This window comes from Mus caroli, chromosome 5 (genome assembly GCF_900094665.2).
Source record: "Mus caroli chromosome 5, CAROLI_EIJ_v1.1, whole genome shotgun sequence".
Taxonomy (NCBI): Eukaryota; Metazoa; Chordata; class Mammalia; order Rodentia; family Muridae; genus Mus; species Mus caroli.
Genome location: NC_034574.1, coordinates 139774304 through 139790857, shown reverse-complemented (window position 1 = coordinate 139790857; position 16554 = coordinate 139774304). Strand labels below are relative to the sequence as shown.

The 16554-nt window shown below is 43.1% G+C and overlaps 1 protein-coding gene across 3 annotated transcripts; it reads left to right on the top strand.

Moving 5' to 3' along the window:
- The first annotated feature begins 4040 nt into the window (after positions 1–4040).
- Positions 4041–15593, top strand: Rnf6 (ring finger protein 6). Of its 3 annotated transcripts, none has more exons than XM_021163316.2 (5): positions 4041–4284; positions 5014–5096; positions 7414–7609; positions 9190–9285; positions 13749–15593. In XM_021163316.2, exons 3-5 carry the CDS (start codon positions 7432–7434, stop codon positions 15494–15496), a joined length of 2022 nt encoding a protein of 673 aa, XP_021018975.1. In that variant the 5' UTR covers positions 4041–4284; positions 5014–5096; positions 7414–7431; the 3' UTR covers positions 15497–15593. The 3 variants fall into 3 exon arrangements, with proteins under 3 accessions (XP_021018975.1, XP_021018976.1, XP_021018974.2); XM_021163317.2 differs by lacking the exon at positions 4041–4284 and adding an exon at positions 4543–4649; XM_021163315.2 differs by lacking the exons at positions 4041–4284; positions 5014–5096 and having other exon boundaries at positions 6506–7609.
- The last annotated feature ends 961 nt before the right edge of the window (positions 15594–16554 follow it).

Below are 16554 nucleotides of genomic sequence, written 5' to 3'. Positions count from 1 at the left end.
CTTCCTTCCTCCCTCCCTCCCTCCCTCCCTCCCTTTTTTTTTTTTTTTCCCTTTTTTTTTTTGGGGGGGGGGGTGTTTGTTTTGGTTTTTGAGACAGGGTTTCTCTGTGTAGCCCTGGCTGTCCTGAAACTCACTCCACAGACCGGGCAGGCTTTGAACACTCAGATCCCACCCCCACCCCCCTTTGCCTCCCTAGTGGTAAGATTAAAGCTATGTGCCACCACATGAAGTTTTTAAGTTTTATTTTTAAACCAATTACAAAAATCTTTTGTTCTGCTTGGAAACAAAGAAGAAAAAAAAATCAAGGTTAGAAAAAAATATGGGCTGGAGAGATGGCTTAGACGTTAAGAGCACTGACTGCTCTTCCAAAGGTTCTGAGTTCAATTCCCAGCAACCACATGGTGGCTCACAACCAACTGTAATGAGATCTGACTCCCTCTTCTGGTGCTCACAACCATCAGTACAGCTACAGTGTGTTTATATGCATAAAATAAATAAATAAATCTTTAAAACAGAAAGAAAGAAAGAAAGAAAGAAAGAAAGAAAGAAAGAAAGAAAGAAAGGAAGGAAGAAAAATATGAATGAAAATAGAGAGTTGAACCTGGTGGTGGAGGCTGCGGTGGCTGCAGTGCCAATGGCACACACCTTTGATCACAGAAGTCAGGAGGAGGCAGAGGCAGGTGGATCTCTGAGTTCCAGGCCAGCTTCATCTACAAAGGGAGTTCCAGGACAGTCAGGGCTACACAGAGAGACCCTGACTCGGGCCAGGGGAGGGGTTGCAGGTGAAGGGATAGAGAGTTGAGAAGAGTTCAATTTTTCAAAATTTCTTTAATCTCTAACATTTCCTCACCAATTTCCTATTGATCTTTAATAGCTCCTTTTAACTTCAATATAGTGAGCCTGTCAAATTGTGTTGACTACCAATTTTATAAATTCTTTTTTATGTAAGTTTTTGTTTTGTTTTGTTTTAAGTCAAAACAGGCTGCCTATTCACTTTAAATTCTCTGGGGTTTTTAGTTTTGTGTGTGTGTATTCTCCCTCCCCCAGCCCCCATCCAATTTTGGATTAAATGTTTCAATGAAGAGATACATAAAGCCAAGTTATCTTTAGATCTCCCCATTTTCCAAATACATATAAGTTAAACGAACACAGTTATCAAACATAAAACCAGCTGGAGTACCACATGGCAGCTTTTCTCTGAACATTTCCTCCTTCCGTGAATTAGACAAGGGAGGAGAAGCCGAAAGCAAATGAACAAACCAAATGTCCTGAAAGCAAACAAACCGAACCGGGCACAGGCAGAAACCAAACGAAACAGATGACTTTAAACAAAGAGCTCCCTAAACAAACAGGGAGAATAATGAAGTAACCAAACTAAGGGGATCCTTACAACCAGCGCAAAATAAAGCCAACCAAGGTAGGTCTAAGCCCCAGAAACAACTCACCAGCATTCCGCTGAGGAATCAACACCAAACAGCTGGCACGAGCGGCCCAGCCTGGCAACAATCCAGTGACTCCTATTACGAAATTGGATCATATTTGGGGCTCCACATTCAACCACCAAAACCCCCTAATGCAAAAGCAGATCTAGCCTCAGAAAGAATAAGAAAGAGTTTGTCCTGGATCCAAATGTGAGTGGCCACGGCTTGGGAAGACAGATTTCGGTTACTCCAAATACCATGTTCCTTAGCAGTAACAGATTCATGACTTTTTTTGTTTTGTTTTGTTTTTGTTTTTGTTTTCCTGAGACAGGGTTTCTCTGTGTAGCCCTGGCTGTCCTGGAAACTCACTTTGTAGACCAGGTTGGCCTCCAACTCAGAAATCTGCCTGCCTCTGCCTCCCAAGTGCTGGGATTAAAGGCGTGTGCCACCACTGCCCGGCTCATGATGTTTTTATAGTAACAGAACAAAGAAAATAAAATATAGATACTTTCAAGATACCTTGATGGATAAAGCCAAATCTGGTGGTTAGTCTCAGCAGCACTCAGGAGGCAGAGGCAGACAAGGCCAGTCTGGTCTATAAAGCCAGTTCCAGGACAGCCAGGCTACACAGGGCTACCCTATCTTGAAGGACAAAAGGAAGGAAGGGAGGGAGGGAGGGACGGACGGACAGATGGAGGGAGGGTGGAGGTTGGTGTTAACAGGCAGTCAGATCTCATAAAAGCAGGAAAGTATGGCTACTGGCCACAGGTGCTATCTGCTTACATTATTTTGAGTTGGTGGAAGCTAAGGGACTGTCCATAAGGCCTAACCTGCTAGTCACAAGGACGTTAGGTTACACACAGACATGGGTGATAAGTGGCTATTGTGGGGGGACATGGGGAGAGATATCCCAGGGTTATTTGGCTTTGACTTGTAACACAATCATGGAACTTTTAACCAATATGCCTTGTAGAGTGTTTAACATGTCCCTGGAGGGGAGAGGGAACTTCCGTTCACAAGTCCCACTTCCAGTATTAAAAAGAAATGGAAGGGACTTCAAAGTAAGGTGAGAGATGAGAGGGCTGGCTTGATGTGTGCCTCTGAAAGACAGAGTCAGAATAAGAAAAAAAAAATAGACATCTCCCCATCTTAGTCAAGGTTTCCATTGTAAAGAGACACCATGACCAAGGCAACTCTTGTAAAGGAAAGCATTTCATTGGGGCTGGCTTACAGTTGTAGAGGTTTAGTCCATTAGCATCATGGTGGGAAGCATAGCAGTGTGCAGGAGATAATGGTACTAGAGAAGAAGCTGAGAGCTCTACATCTTAATCCATACACAGACAGCAAGGAGGAGACTGAATATGTTTCACACTGGCTGTAGCTTGAGCATCTAAAACCTCAAAGCCTTGCCTCCACAGTGACACACTTCCTCTAACAAAGCCACACCTCCTAATAGTGCCACTCATTTAAACACATGGATCTACGGGGGCCACTCCTATTCAAACCACCACAATCCCAAATAGAGCTATACAAAGAAAGCTTTAGAGATTCATGAAGCAATTGGATACTAGAAAAAACAAAGACAGGCTACACAGAGACATGCGCCCACCACTGTCTCCATCACATAGTTCCCTGATGAAGTTGGGGGAAGGAACTCCAACAATAACCTTACTTCCAGAAGTAAACTCAGAGGAATTTCTTATCCTCAGAACAACAACATAAAAGGGACATATAGACAGTTTTTGGATCAATATTCAAAGGGAGGGAAAATAATCACCAAGCAGGACACCCTAAATAAAACCCAACTCACTTTAAAGCCATTGGTCTCCCCAACTGGGGTCACTTTTCTACAGGAGAAATCTGTGACACTCTCCTATGTTTTAAATATTAAACAGATGGGGAGGGAGGAGGGGAATCCTCCTGCTAGACAGTATCACCTTTTACTCTAGTAGTTTCATTGATGCTAAGGCTTGCTACATCCTGGTAACAAAGCACCCAGCAAACATGGTGGCACATCCCTAAGAAGGGCAAGAAGCTCACCAGCTAAAGGCCTGCCTGGGCTATATGAGACCCAGTCTCAAAACAAAACAAAGTCACTCAATAATGAAAGAAGGGAGGAAAGAGTTATGAATCACAGCAGTATGCGCGTATTAAACTGTGGTTAAGCCATTTGGCTGATGGGGGTGTCAGGAAAAAGCCCTACCAGGACCACAAGAAATGGTTAGGTAAGTCTAGTGTCATATAATGAAAAAAGAAATTAGACAAGGGATAGCGGGAGAGAAAGAACGTGAATGGTTAATATTGGGAGTTTCGAAGTGCTTTCTCATCACAAGCACTTGACATTTAGTTTCCTCATCCCAGTGAACTACCACAAGGGAAATTTTCAAACTGGGTAGTTAACCTGGGTAGTAATGAGCAATGAACAGCTTGACAGATGCGTTTTTCGCCAGGCTTCGTCAAAGGACACTGAAATACGAGAAGAGGAGCTGGCATTTCCAAAGGGTGGAAAGGCGCCTCCGCCTTCGGTCCTGGAAGCCGCCACGGGCTCTGAGTGCCTAGACCCGAGCCCGAGACAGCCGGACCTGCGCACTGCAGATGCGGAACTCAGGCGCCGCGGCTCGGCTTCCGGGGAGCGCCGTTTCCAGACGCACCGGCAGGGTCGCTGCAGACGGTGGCCAGTCTTAGTTCTCCGAGGCGGTGCGAGAAGGCCGGAGACCGGACGCTCCTCTCTCTTAGCTTTCTCTCCGCCAGGTCGACTCCGAGCAGCAGCAGAGACTCAGAGCTTCGCGCCTCAGGGGAAGATTAGAGGGCGTAGCGGCCTTCGAAGCCTCGGCCAAGAACCTTCCACCCCCTCGCCGCCTCGGTGAGAACAACCGCGGGTCATCGCGCTGGAGGTGGGGTCAGGGGGGAGGGGGCGTTGGGTACACGGGGGGAAGGGTCATTTGGTGAGTCTCACTACTACTTCCGGGAGACGCCTTGGAGAGGAGGACGTGCTAGGGGGTGGGGGGGCCGAGGGGGAGAGACACTTACCTCTTATCCGATTGGTTTATTGCTTGCTGGTTGAGCTTTGCTAGTTGCTGATTGGCCGGCCCCAAAGCCAAATCCAGGTCGCAGGGGAAGCGTTACTTGAGGCTAGATTGAGGTGAGATTGGTCGGGTTCCTGAGTCCAGTTCGTGTATTGGAATAGGGACTTCATCTTAACCCTAGTCCGGGGCCTCGATTTACAGGGTAAGGAAAAGAACCGGTAGCGGGATGGTGGGGGCGGTTGACAACGAAATGAAGGCTTAGAATTAAGCTAACTTCTTCACCTAACCCTAGCTACACCCAGATGGGAACGTGATACGGTACGAAGGCCTTTGAGAAAGGAGGAGGCGCAATCCTCGGAGCGGTGACAGTGTAGGAGGAGAGGCCTTCTGGGAGGTTTTTTTGTTATCTAATTGTATGAGGCTCTAATTTCCTAGATGATGGTATAACAGAACCTTCTGGAGAATTTAGCTCTGGCTTTGCAGAGGAGTCGGGAGACTACTAGGTGTTCCAGGACTTCAAAGAGGCAGTTTGCTGAATAATTCAACTTTTGTTTTTATTACTTCAGATGAGCAGCTCTCAAAAGAGGCACAAACATCAGAAGCATGGATACAGTCTCATCTGTTAGAAGAATGTTCAAAGGAAAATAAGGTATTCATTTTGCCTTACTTACAGTTAGCTAATCCAAGAATATTGCCTTGGAGGAGAAGATCTCTGGTTTTTGAATATCTTAAAGAACTTGACTTTTTTTTTTTTTGTCATTAGATTTCCACTTATTAAACATCTGTTTTAAAAATCAAGTTTCTAAGCCGGGTGTGGTGGCGCACACCTTTAATCCCAGCACTTGGGAGGCAGAAGCAGGCGGATTTCTGAGTTCGAGGCCAGCCTGGTCTACAGAGTGAGTTCCAGGACAGCCGGGGATACACAGAGAAACCCTGTCTCGAAACACACACCCCTCCACCACCAACCAAAAAAAAAAAAAAAAAAAAATTAAGTTTCTGCTGTGACCACCAAAAATGTGCTTTGCTAATAGTTACTGATTGCAGTGCAAACGGAAATCCTTTACTTTTTTGATATTATTAAATAAATTAACATCTTGAGTGACTCTTGCTCCCCCCAAGGGGTCTCGTGTGTGTGTGTGTGTGTGTGTGTGTGTGTGTATTCCTGACTGTTCTAGAATTCACTCTGTAGACCAGGCTGCTCTGGAACACACAGAGATTAGTCTGCCCCTCTCCTGAGTGCTAGGAATGAAGACATGTGTTACTATACCTAGTTTAGTGGTTGGTTTTGTGTGTCAACTTGACACAAGCTAGAGTCATCACAGAAAAGAGCCTCGGTTGAGGAAATGCCTCCATGAGATCCAGCTGTAAGGCATTTTCTCAATTAGTGGCCCAGCCACTATCTGTAAGTGGTGCTTCCCTGGGCTGGTAGCCTTGAGTTCTATAAGAAAATAGGCAGAGCAAGCCAGTAAACAGCACCCTCCATGGCCTCTGCATCAGCTCCTCCCTCCAAGTTCTTGCCCTGTTTGAGTTCCTGTCCTGACTTCTTCCAGTGATGGGAGTGTAAATAAACCCTTTCCTCCCCAACTTGGTTTTTGGTTGTGGTGTTTCATCGGAGGAATAGAAACCTTAAGACAGCTAACTAGCATTGCATTTAAAAATTAGGAGCGTTGTTTGTTTTTGTTTGTTTGCATTTTTTATTTGTTTTTTCCAGACAAGGTTTCACTGTAGACCAGACTGGTCTTGAACTCAGGATTCTCCTGCTTCTGCTTCCTGAATGCTGGGATTAAAGGTGTGGGCTACCACCTGCCTGCCTAGTTTATTTATTTATTTTATTCATTTATTTACTTATTTTTGTTTTTTCAAGATAGGGTTTCTCTGTGTATCCCTGGCTGTCCTGGAACTGACTCTGTAGACCAGGCTGGCCTCGAACTCAGAAATCCACCCCTCGAACTCAGAAATCCACCTCTCAAGTACTGGGATTAAAGACGTGTGCCACCTCTGCCCGGCTTTATTTATTTATTTATTTATTTATTTAAATGCATCCACTAGTCACATACATGTGTCAAGTCTTACAATAAAGAACTCAACATATAAACAGCAACAAAACAACCTTTAGGAGCTTAGTAGGTCCAGGCCTTTGCTTTAAAAGTTATCACCTAGTCAGACACAATTCAACACATATATCTCATATCTGAGCATTAAATTGATCATCTTTTTAAAATTTATCTTTGTCTCTCAAAATTGTGTCTAAAAGCATTCATCATGTTAAAATTTTAGGCTTGAATAATACATGTTCTTGATGTATAGAGGGCTCCCTCGTGCATCCCAGGACGGTTAGGAGTGCAGTCCACTGTCTTTGTAGATGATGATGTCCAGGACGGTTAGGAGCACAGTCCACTGTCTTTGTGAATGATGATGTCCTGTACTCCTTCCAGAAAAGATGGTGAATAGAAAATGACCACCACTGTCTCATTGCACTTTATTGAGCTGAAAATAATTTTTGTCTACTGTGTCTACTGAATACTCAAAGTTGATGTCTCTGAGACTGAAAACCAACAGGAAACAACACACTGCATGGCTCTGAGGATTGAGAAAACACACAAGAGCTCTGGCCGTCTGTATCAGGCCATCCTTCAGTGTGGAATGGTTAGCCTCAGGAGTTTCTGACTGTGGGGGCTACAGTTGAGTGCTATCCTCGAGAAGCAGACTTTCTGCCTTGGTGAGGAGACGAGGAGAGGTAACACTGCCTCTTAGAATCTTAGAGTATCAGTTCAGTAAGTCTCTAAAGGCAGTGGTGAATCACAGATGAAGAGATTGTTAGTGGCCTACATCGTGAGTTCTGGGCCAGCCAGGATTACATAGTAAGAGCTTACCTCAATAAACTAACAGCCAAATCAAAACAAAAAAAGCACGAAGCATGTTAGCCCATGACTGATGCATTGAATTTGTACATGTTCTTTAAACAGGAAACTAGAAGTCTCAGGATGAATCCATCTAGATCTAGATCAGGTAGTAGTGGAGAAGAGATCTCATTTCAAGAAAATGAGAGAAGATGGCAGCAAGAACGTCTCCACAGAGAAGAAGCCTATTATCAGTTTATTAATGAGCTCAGTGATGAAGATTATCGGCTAATGAGAGACCATAATCTTTTAGGCACCCCTGGTAAGAAATGGGCAAAGGGGGGAAATTTTTCTATCATTGAAAGGAGGGATTTAAAGTAAAGAGAGTGCCTCCCTTTGAGTACTGTTTTGTGAGTCTGAGAATTATGCAGTATAACAAAATCACTGCCCTCTGTGTTTGATAAATACATGAGAATACTGAATATATAGACACACACACAGGCCAAACTTAAAAAGCCAGTGTACATAAGCATTAAGTGTTTACACGCATAATTCTCACCCTCCACTGCCAGCCCTCACTTGGATTGAAACCTAGGGTCTTGTGCATGTTAGGGAAGTGTTCTGCCACTAAACTATACTCTAGCTCTCTATTTTCTTACATGATATTTGTACAAATCAACTGTTACTTGAAACTTAATTCTTAACTTATTTGAAGTGTTAACATTCAGCTAGATCGTGACCAACCAAAAGTCCAATGTAGTCTATACATTTCCTTTCAGATTTACTTTATAGGAAACGAGCTGAAATATGCTTGTCTGTGTGCTTGTATATTTGTATGTTGGTGGCTCATATAATAAAATATTGTAGAATTTAAGCACCAAGATTTGAACATTTCCTTAAAAGTACTCCCTAATTTTCTTTTTAATTTAAGAAGCAAACTCTTATGTGAATACATCTCATCCTTTGTTGTTGTTGTTTTCAAATTTGTTTTATTTTTCGCTGTTTGTCTCTGGTGGGAGGTTGTGTATGTGAGGTTAAGGTCCAAGGAGGCCAGTAGAGGCTGTAGGGTCCCAGGCCCTCAGGTCTCCTGGAGCTGACATTGAGAGGTGGTTGTGAGCCACTCAGTCTGGGTGCTGGAAACTGCTGAGGTCTGGTAACCAAAATTATTCAAGTTTAGATCTCAATTTTAATGAACTATTAATAAATGAGATATGACTAGATTGATGTGTATTTGTATCAAATATTTTATTGAATTTTTTTAGTTTTTTAAATTTATTTATTTTATGTATGTGAGTACACCATTGCTATCTTCAGACACATCAGAAGAGGGCATCAGATCTCATTACAGATGGTTGTGAGCCACCATGGGGTTGCTAGGAATTGAACTCAGGACCCCTGGAAGAGCAGTTGGTGCTCCTAACCGCTGAGCCATCTCTCCAGCCCTGTATCAAATATTATTAACTTCAATTTTTTTCAAAGATTTACTTATTTATTATATGTAAGTACACTGTAGCTGTCTTCAGACACTCCAGAAGAGGGCGTCAGATCTCGTTACAGATGGCTGTGAGCCACCATGGGGCTGCTGTTAACTTAGATTTATAAACCATGAAACTAATGAGGATCATCCTCTGTAAGTTAAGACTTCTCACGTTACATTTTATTTAGTGTGTGTGTGTGTGTCACTGACAGTGAGTACTTAGATGCTACAGGACAACCATAGGTACCTTTTCTCCCCTACTATGTGGTTCTTGGAATTCAGGTTGGCGGGCTTAGTAGTAAGTGCCTTTACCTGCTGAGCCATCTCACTGACCCCAGTTACTAAAGTTTTTATTTCACAAGTTCTCATAAAACTTGGTAATTTATTTATTTATTTTTTAAATGAGTGCTCTTTTGTTGTTTCAGGAGAAATAACATCAGAGGAGCTGCAGCAGCGCTTAGAGAGAGCAAAGGAACAGCTGGCATCTCAGCCTGGCTCCGACAGCGCGGCGAGTAATGGAGGTAGCGTGGCCTGCACTGCTGCAGGAGGCCTGTTCACCGTTTCCATGTGATCTTCATTCAGATAACAAGTGTGCTAAGAGCAGTCTGCTTAGGGATTAGAGAGCAGAGAAAAGGTTGAGAAGTGTTTCTTATACATAGTTTCTCTTCATCAAGTTTATGTGTACAGAATAGTAGAAGCCCAACTTTGGGACCCCTCTTTCTGTTCTACCTCCTCTCCCAGAGACATTCATCTTTAATTAGGTTGTTACCAGTCTGCTGGCTGAAGGGTCTTTTGCTCTACCTGCATAGAAACTGTGAGTGGTCCCCAGCTTCTCGGGGAGACAACTAATGTGATTTTAACATTAAATTCAGAAAGTGAGATTTCTTAAGAAATCACCTTCCTGAAGCCTTTCTGCCCCTAGTATCCACCGTCTCTGCATACATTTTCCCTGTGTCCTATCATACACCCTCTCGTTGGCTCTCTCCCCTCACCCACCCATCTGCTCTTTCCAGTCTCTTGCTCTTGGGTACTTGAAGATAAACACACACAACTAGAGAGGAGGGCCTGTCTCTCTGGTTAAGTAATTGCTTTTCTTTAAGTTCATGACAAGGGTTTACAGTCCATGTTTACAACCGAGTCGTGTTTGAGTAAAGCCTGAGCCTGAGATCCCTGGGTTATAAATAAAAGCATGACAAAGTAAGAGAAATAATGGGAAACGTGGGTTATCCCCTCAGTTATGAACACTTGCTGCCTGTTACTTTAGAAGTGAAGACAAGTCTAATGATGCAGATATAGGAAAGTTTTCAAAAATCCATGTGTGTGTCCAGTTATAAATAAAACCCTTAAATCTTTTTTAAAACCTATCTTAACGTATACCAAGCATTACATAAATCTTTAAAATTCCTATCACTTATTTCAAATTAATCTGTCTTCATAATGCAGTTGTAAAAGCTAATCCCTTCTCAAGGAAAAGCTGCCACCCCAGAAAGCAGGTAGGGAACCTTTCTCAGCAGCCTTTCTGGAGTCTCCCTGGCAGCAACGACCCAGCTCAGCTGTACCTTGATCTGATACAGTCAGTGCCTGTTTTCAAGTCCTCAAACAGGATATTTTATTTTTTAAAGATTTATTCATTTATTATATGTAAGTACACTGTAGCTGTCTTCAGACACACCAGAAGAGGGAGTCAGATCTCATTACAGATGGTTGTGAGCCACCATGTGGTTGCTGGGATTTGAACTCTGGACCTTTGGAAGAGCAGTCGGGTGCTCTTACCCACTGAGCCATCTCACTAGCCCCCAAACAGGACATTTAATGCCTCTTTTTCATAGTGAAACTATTTCAGGCTTGGTCTCCTTTTTGTCTTTACAGCTTTTGAAGTAGTATTACTATTTTGTAAATTATGGTGTTTGTTGAGTAGCAATAAAGATAGTGGAATTCAGATTCCTAGTTTAGAAGTGGAGGCTGTGAGCACCAACAATATACGTGCTATAAGATTAACAATTACCAGGTAAGAGTAGCAAAAATGTGCCTTTTCTGGCTCCTGCCCAGTAGTTAAGTCTGAGGAAAGAGACAACCTTTGACATGTGTCTTTTGGGGCAAAATCAATACCAGTGATGGTTGTGTGTTCAAGTGAAGCAATTTTAGACTAAAAATGAGTTGCTGCTTTTTCACCTTGATCAGGTTTGGGTGGTGCGCTTAGTGTAGCTCCTCCATAGTGCTTCCGTCCACTGATAACACCCAGCAGCTGGGAAGTTGAGAATGGCGGGAGGCACCATCTGTTCATCCCAGTGCACAGAAATCATCTCTGTTTAAGGACACTGCCCATTCCATCCCTTTGGCAAGGGGATAGATTACCCTTGGGTAGAACATAACCATTTTCAGTTTGTGTTTTAGTTCTTCCTGTCTGTCTTCATAAGAGAGTTTGGGTGTCTCAATTCCCTTTCTCTCCATGGTGCACTTTGAATTTAGCATTGGTGTTCTCCTTCCACGGTCTGCTAGAATTCTGTACTGAGTCCCTCTAGTCCTGGGGCCGGGGCCTGGGGTGGGGGCGGGGGAGGTTGGTTGGTTGGGTTTGTTTATAATTTTTTGTTTTTTATTTTTAGTTGAGAGACTTTTTTTGTTTGTTGTTTGTTTTTTGAGACAGGGTTTCTCTGTGTAGCCCTGGCTGCCCTGGAACTCACTCTGTAGACCAGGCTGGCCTCGACCTCAGAAATCCACCTGCCTCTGCTTCCCAAGTGCTGGGATTAAAAGTGTGCACCACTACTGCCCAGCAATTTTGTCAAATGCTAAACTAGTTACATATCTGCTTGTTTCCATCTTGTGTGTGCCCAGAGTACTTTTCCATCTTTTTACCCTGTGGAGATGTCTGTTCTCATGGTTAGGCAGGTTTCTCAGAGGCAGCAAAAAGGTGGATCCTGTTTTCTAATCTTCATAGAGAGAACTGAGATCCATTTATTGAAAGATAAATATTAATTTTTGTCCTTATGGTAAATTTTTAGTGGTAAATATCTTTTGATATCCTGGTATTTATTTATCGCCTGTAGAATGTGTTTATCCTTCTCTTCAGTCTGAAATATTCCTTCTACTATCCTCTCTAGAGCTGGCTTGGTGGTCACAAATTATTTTAATCTGTTTTTATCATGGGACATTTTTATTCTTCGTTTATTGAACAGTTTTGCTGGGTATAATATTGTGGCATGTATGACTTTTCAGAACTTGGTTAATGTCTTTCCGAGACTTAATCCAGGGACTTGACTACTGTGATGGGCCTGCCTGTGACTTGGGCCTTCTCTCTTCACAGCTTCAACACCCTTTCCTCAGCCTTCTCTTTTCCTGCTTTAACTGGAATGTGCTGTGTCACTCCTTTTTTTGCCCTTGTTGTTTAAGGGTGTCTCTCAAGATTTGGGGAATACTGCCTGGGCTTGGTGGTGCATGCCTTTAATCCCAGCACTTGGGAGGCAGAGGCAGGTGGATCTCTGAGTTCGAGGCCAGCCTGGTCTACAGAGTGAATTCCAGGACAGCCAAGGCTACAACACAGAAACCCTGTCTCGAAAAACCAAAAAAAAAAAAAAAAGATTGGGAATTTTCTCCTGTGATTTTATTGAAAAGGTTTTCTATGCTTTTGACTTGGAATTCATTTCCTCTCCCCCACCCCCACCCTCACTGTCTGTAATTTATAGTTTCAATTTCTATGATGGTTTCCAAAGATCCTACAAGTCTGTTCATGCCTTTTTTTTTTTTTTTTTTTTCATTTCTAGTTTTCTTTGAGTGGATGATCCAATTCCTCTACCCTGCCTTCAAGTCCTGATATTACTGTCTTGTCCAAATGATCTACTCTGATTGTGAGGCTTTCCACTGAGCTTTTTATTTAATTACGTTTTCATTTCAGATTAGATTTTGTTTACTCTTCTGTCTCTTTTTTAGATTCTATTCTCCTTTGTTTCATTTAGCTGTGTGCTTGTGTCTTCTGGGGCTTCTGTTTATTCCTGCTGCTACCAGTTCATTCAAGTATTTATCATTATCCTCTTGAAGTTCTTTTTGTTTTGTTTTGTTTTCCGAGACATTATCTCTTTAAATTTTTTGAACTCTTTGATTGTGTTTAATTCTTTAGACATTTGTGCCTGAAAATGGTTCTCCTTGGAACCATTGCACTGATGGGCTTCCCAGGAGTTTTGTGTGGTTTTTGTTTTTTGTTGTAGTTGTTTTGTTTTGTTTTTGTTTTTTTAGTAAACATTGTCTTGTTTTTTTTTTTCATATATATATATATATATATATATATATATATATGAATCTTATTTTTGCAATGACCCCTGAGCATCTGGAATTAGGTTGTTAGATGTGTCTTGCTGTGTGTTTTCAGTACCCAAGGCCAGAATCACAAGTTGGTCTGAGTGCCCAAGGGAGTTCTGAGGGGGTAGAGCAGAAGGGAAGCGGTTCCTCACTACATCCCCTGTGGGCCAGCCACAGGGATGGAGGTAGCTGGTGGGGGTTCTGAAAGCAGGGGAGGGAGGGGTGGAGCCAGGTTGAGGACAAAGGTTGCCTTACCAAGTTGGGGCTGCAGAGTGAGACAGATGGCCACAGGGAGAGGTTGCTTTATGGGTCCCCACAAGTCTGGGCTGGACCTTGTGGAGGGAGTTGGCTGATAAAGTTCCTGTCTAGAAAGTAGATTTTTTTCTTTAAACATCGTGTGTGTGTGAAGACAGTTTGTGCATAAGGTAGTTCTTCCACCACAGAAGAACTGCGTTCTGGTTATCCAACTCATGACGGTTAGGCTTGGCAGTGTGTATCCTGTCATAGGCCCAGCAATTTAATTTCTGTTGTGTGCTTTTAATAAACTTTTAGAAAGTTTGATTTTTTTTTTATTCATTAAAATATTGCAGAGCCTGAGTTTAACTCAGCACAACTGTCTTTCTTGAATGTTTTAATAAAGATCTGAAGTCTTGCTATAGAACTTGACCTTAAATTGTTTTGATTCACGTTCCAGACTCAGAAAGCCTTAGAGCACATTCAGATGAGGACTCTCTGCTGCGATGGCTGAATACCTTTCGGCGCACTGGGAATGTGACTCGAAGCGGACAGAATGGGAACCAAAGCTGGAGGGCCGTGAGTCGAACAAACCCGAACAGTGGCGAGTTCGGGTTTAGCCTGGAAATCCACATAAACCCTGACAACAGAGGTTCTGAAATGCATGGAGAGGACTCGACGGACATCCCTCTGTCAGGTGTTAACAGAGAGCATAGGCAGCAAAGACCATCCAGTCCTGTGGCTAGGCGAACCAGAAGCCAGACCTCCATGAGCTCCAGTGGTGGTGGCTCCAGTGTTCCTAGGGGCAGGCGTGGTGCGAGGAGGCAGGGTTCTGTGCAAGGGTCATTCGCAACCCTGGGAAGGTTAAGGAATGGAATTGGAGTAGCCTTTGGTGTTCCCAGAGTTAGTGCCCCTCGCACTAACATTATTAACTCTCACACCAACCAGTCAGATGGTAGTTCTCTCAGGCAAGGTGGACGGCAGCGGTTTGGAGCAGCACATATTTGGGAAAACGGGGCTAGAAGTAACGTTACAGTGAGGAACACAAACCAAAGATTAGAGCCAATAAGATTACGTCCTGCTTTCAGTAGTCGAAGCCGGTCCCCCATTCAGAGACAGAATGGTACTGCTCATCATAATTCCCAAAGGCAGGGTAGACCACTACAGCAAACGGGTAGAAACAGGTCTGTTAGGCACAGAGGTGTAACGCGGGTCTTTTTAGAACAAGGTAGAGAACGCAGAGGTACCGATTATACCCCCCTGTCCAACTCAAGACTTGTGTCAAGAATAACAGTAGAAGAGGGAGAGTCTAGCAGGTCCTCAGCTGCCACCCAGCGTCATCCAGCAATCACACTGGACCTGCAAGTCAGGAGGATTCGGCCTGGAGAAACGAGAGATAGGGATAGCATTGCAAATAGAACCCGATCTAGGGCGGGGCTGGCAGAAAGTACGGTTGAGAGCACCAGTGGGGGCTTCCACAGAACTATCTCTCACTTAGAGCGCTCAGGTGTCCGAACCTACGTGAGTACCATTACAGTTCCTCTTCGCAGGATTTCTGAGAATGAGGTGGTTGAGCCATCCTCCGTGGCTCTTCGGTCAATTTTAAGGCAGATCATGACTGGGTTTGGAGAGCTGAGTTCTCTAATGGAGGTGGAGCCTGCGTCAGAGAATCAAAGCAATGGCCAACGTTTACCAGAGGTGTACCTAGAACTGAGTAATGGAGATGCAGCCGATGACAGTGGTCAGCATGGAAGAGCATCCTCACAGGCCAGTCAGGCCCAGGAGGACAATGCTGAAATGCTAGCTGTGAGGGAGCCCACCTCACCCCAGGCTCTCCCCAGTGGCAGTAGAAGTAGAAGGCAGTTAGGAAGGGCAGACAATGTAGTCGAGGCTGGAACATTACCCATTCTGCGCCTTGCTCACTTCTTCTTACTGAATGAAGGCGATGATGATCCAATTCGTGGTTTAACCAAAGAGCAGATTGACAATCTTTCTACCAGGAGTTATGAGCAAAATGGGGTTGACAGTGAGTTAGGTAAGGTGTGTAGCGTGTGCATCAGTGACTACGTGGCTGGGAACAAGCTCCGGCAGCTGCCTTGTCTGCACGAGTTTCACATTCACTGTATTGATCGCTGGCTGTCGGAGAACTGCACCTGCCCTGTCTGTCGGCGGCCTGTCTTAGAATTCGGAGCCACAAACAGTGGGTGAGAGGTGGGGTCTGCTCAGTGCTGTGTGTGGCTGGAGCCTCATAGTCAAACACTTTCCTTGAGTTACTTGTGATCAGGTAACCAAGACAAAAAAAAAACAAAAAACAAAAAAAACTATCAGATTATAGTTTGCACTATTTTTTGTGTGCTTTTTTTAAAAACTTGTTACAAAGAGTTTGTTTATATAAAAAAATTTAAAATGCAGATGTTAAATTATCCAAAAGTAAAGAATAGTTAATATTGCTAGAACCAAATAACCTTTAAAATGTTTTTATTTTGGTAATTTTGTCATGCTAAGCACTTTTGTATGTTAGGGATCTTGAGTCTTTCTCCTAATACTGCAGTAGGGATGGCTGGGATTTTCCAGTTTCAGCTCAGTGCTTCGTTTAGACACTACTGTCTGGTCTTTGTAGACTGTTAGGCTGAATGTCTGCTAGATAGACTTAAGTTACTTGAAATGATAATTTAACTTGTGGCACACTATATGTGTGTATGCAGGTATGTAACTGTGGGAACATATCCAGGCTAAAAACTATAAGCTTGAGACTTAAGCTTCGGGGCTTAGACTGCACATGGCACAGTGTAAACAGTGACGAGATCATCTCTACGAGGAAGTGAATTAAGATACAGTTTTAAGATAGAGATTGTTTACTGAAGCGTGTCTGACAATCTGACTTAATAGAGAGCGAGCGACATACAATAATGAACCTAGTATTTCTTTATTCATGGAACGTGGAAATTTTATGACAGGTAGTTTTAAGTTCATCTTTTTTGTGATTTTTTTTTTTTTTTTTAGAAGTACAGATACTTCTTGGGGTTAGGTAGGGTTTACAGCATGCTTGATTTCTCAAAGTTAGTTTTAAAATCTAAAATACTTTAAAGTCTATAAAGTAGTGAAATGCATAGAAAATATGTAAATTTGGATGCCAAAAAGCTCCAAATAAAAGCCTTTAAAAGAACATAGAGTTTATATAAACACAAAGTATGCATTAAAGTCTATTTCTACCAGTAAACACTAAAGACTGTGTGCAAACTCATTTCTCTCTGTCCACTGTGGCT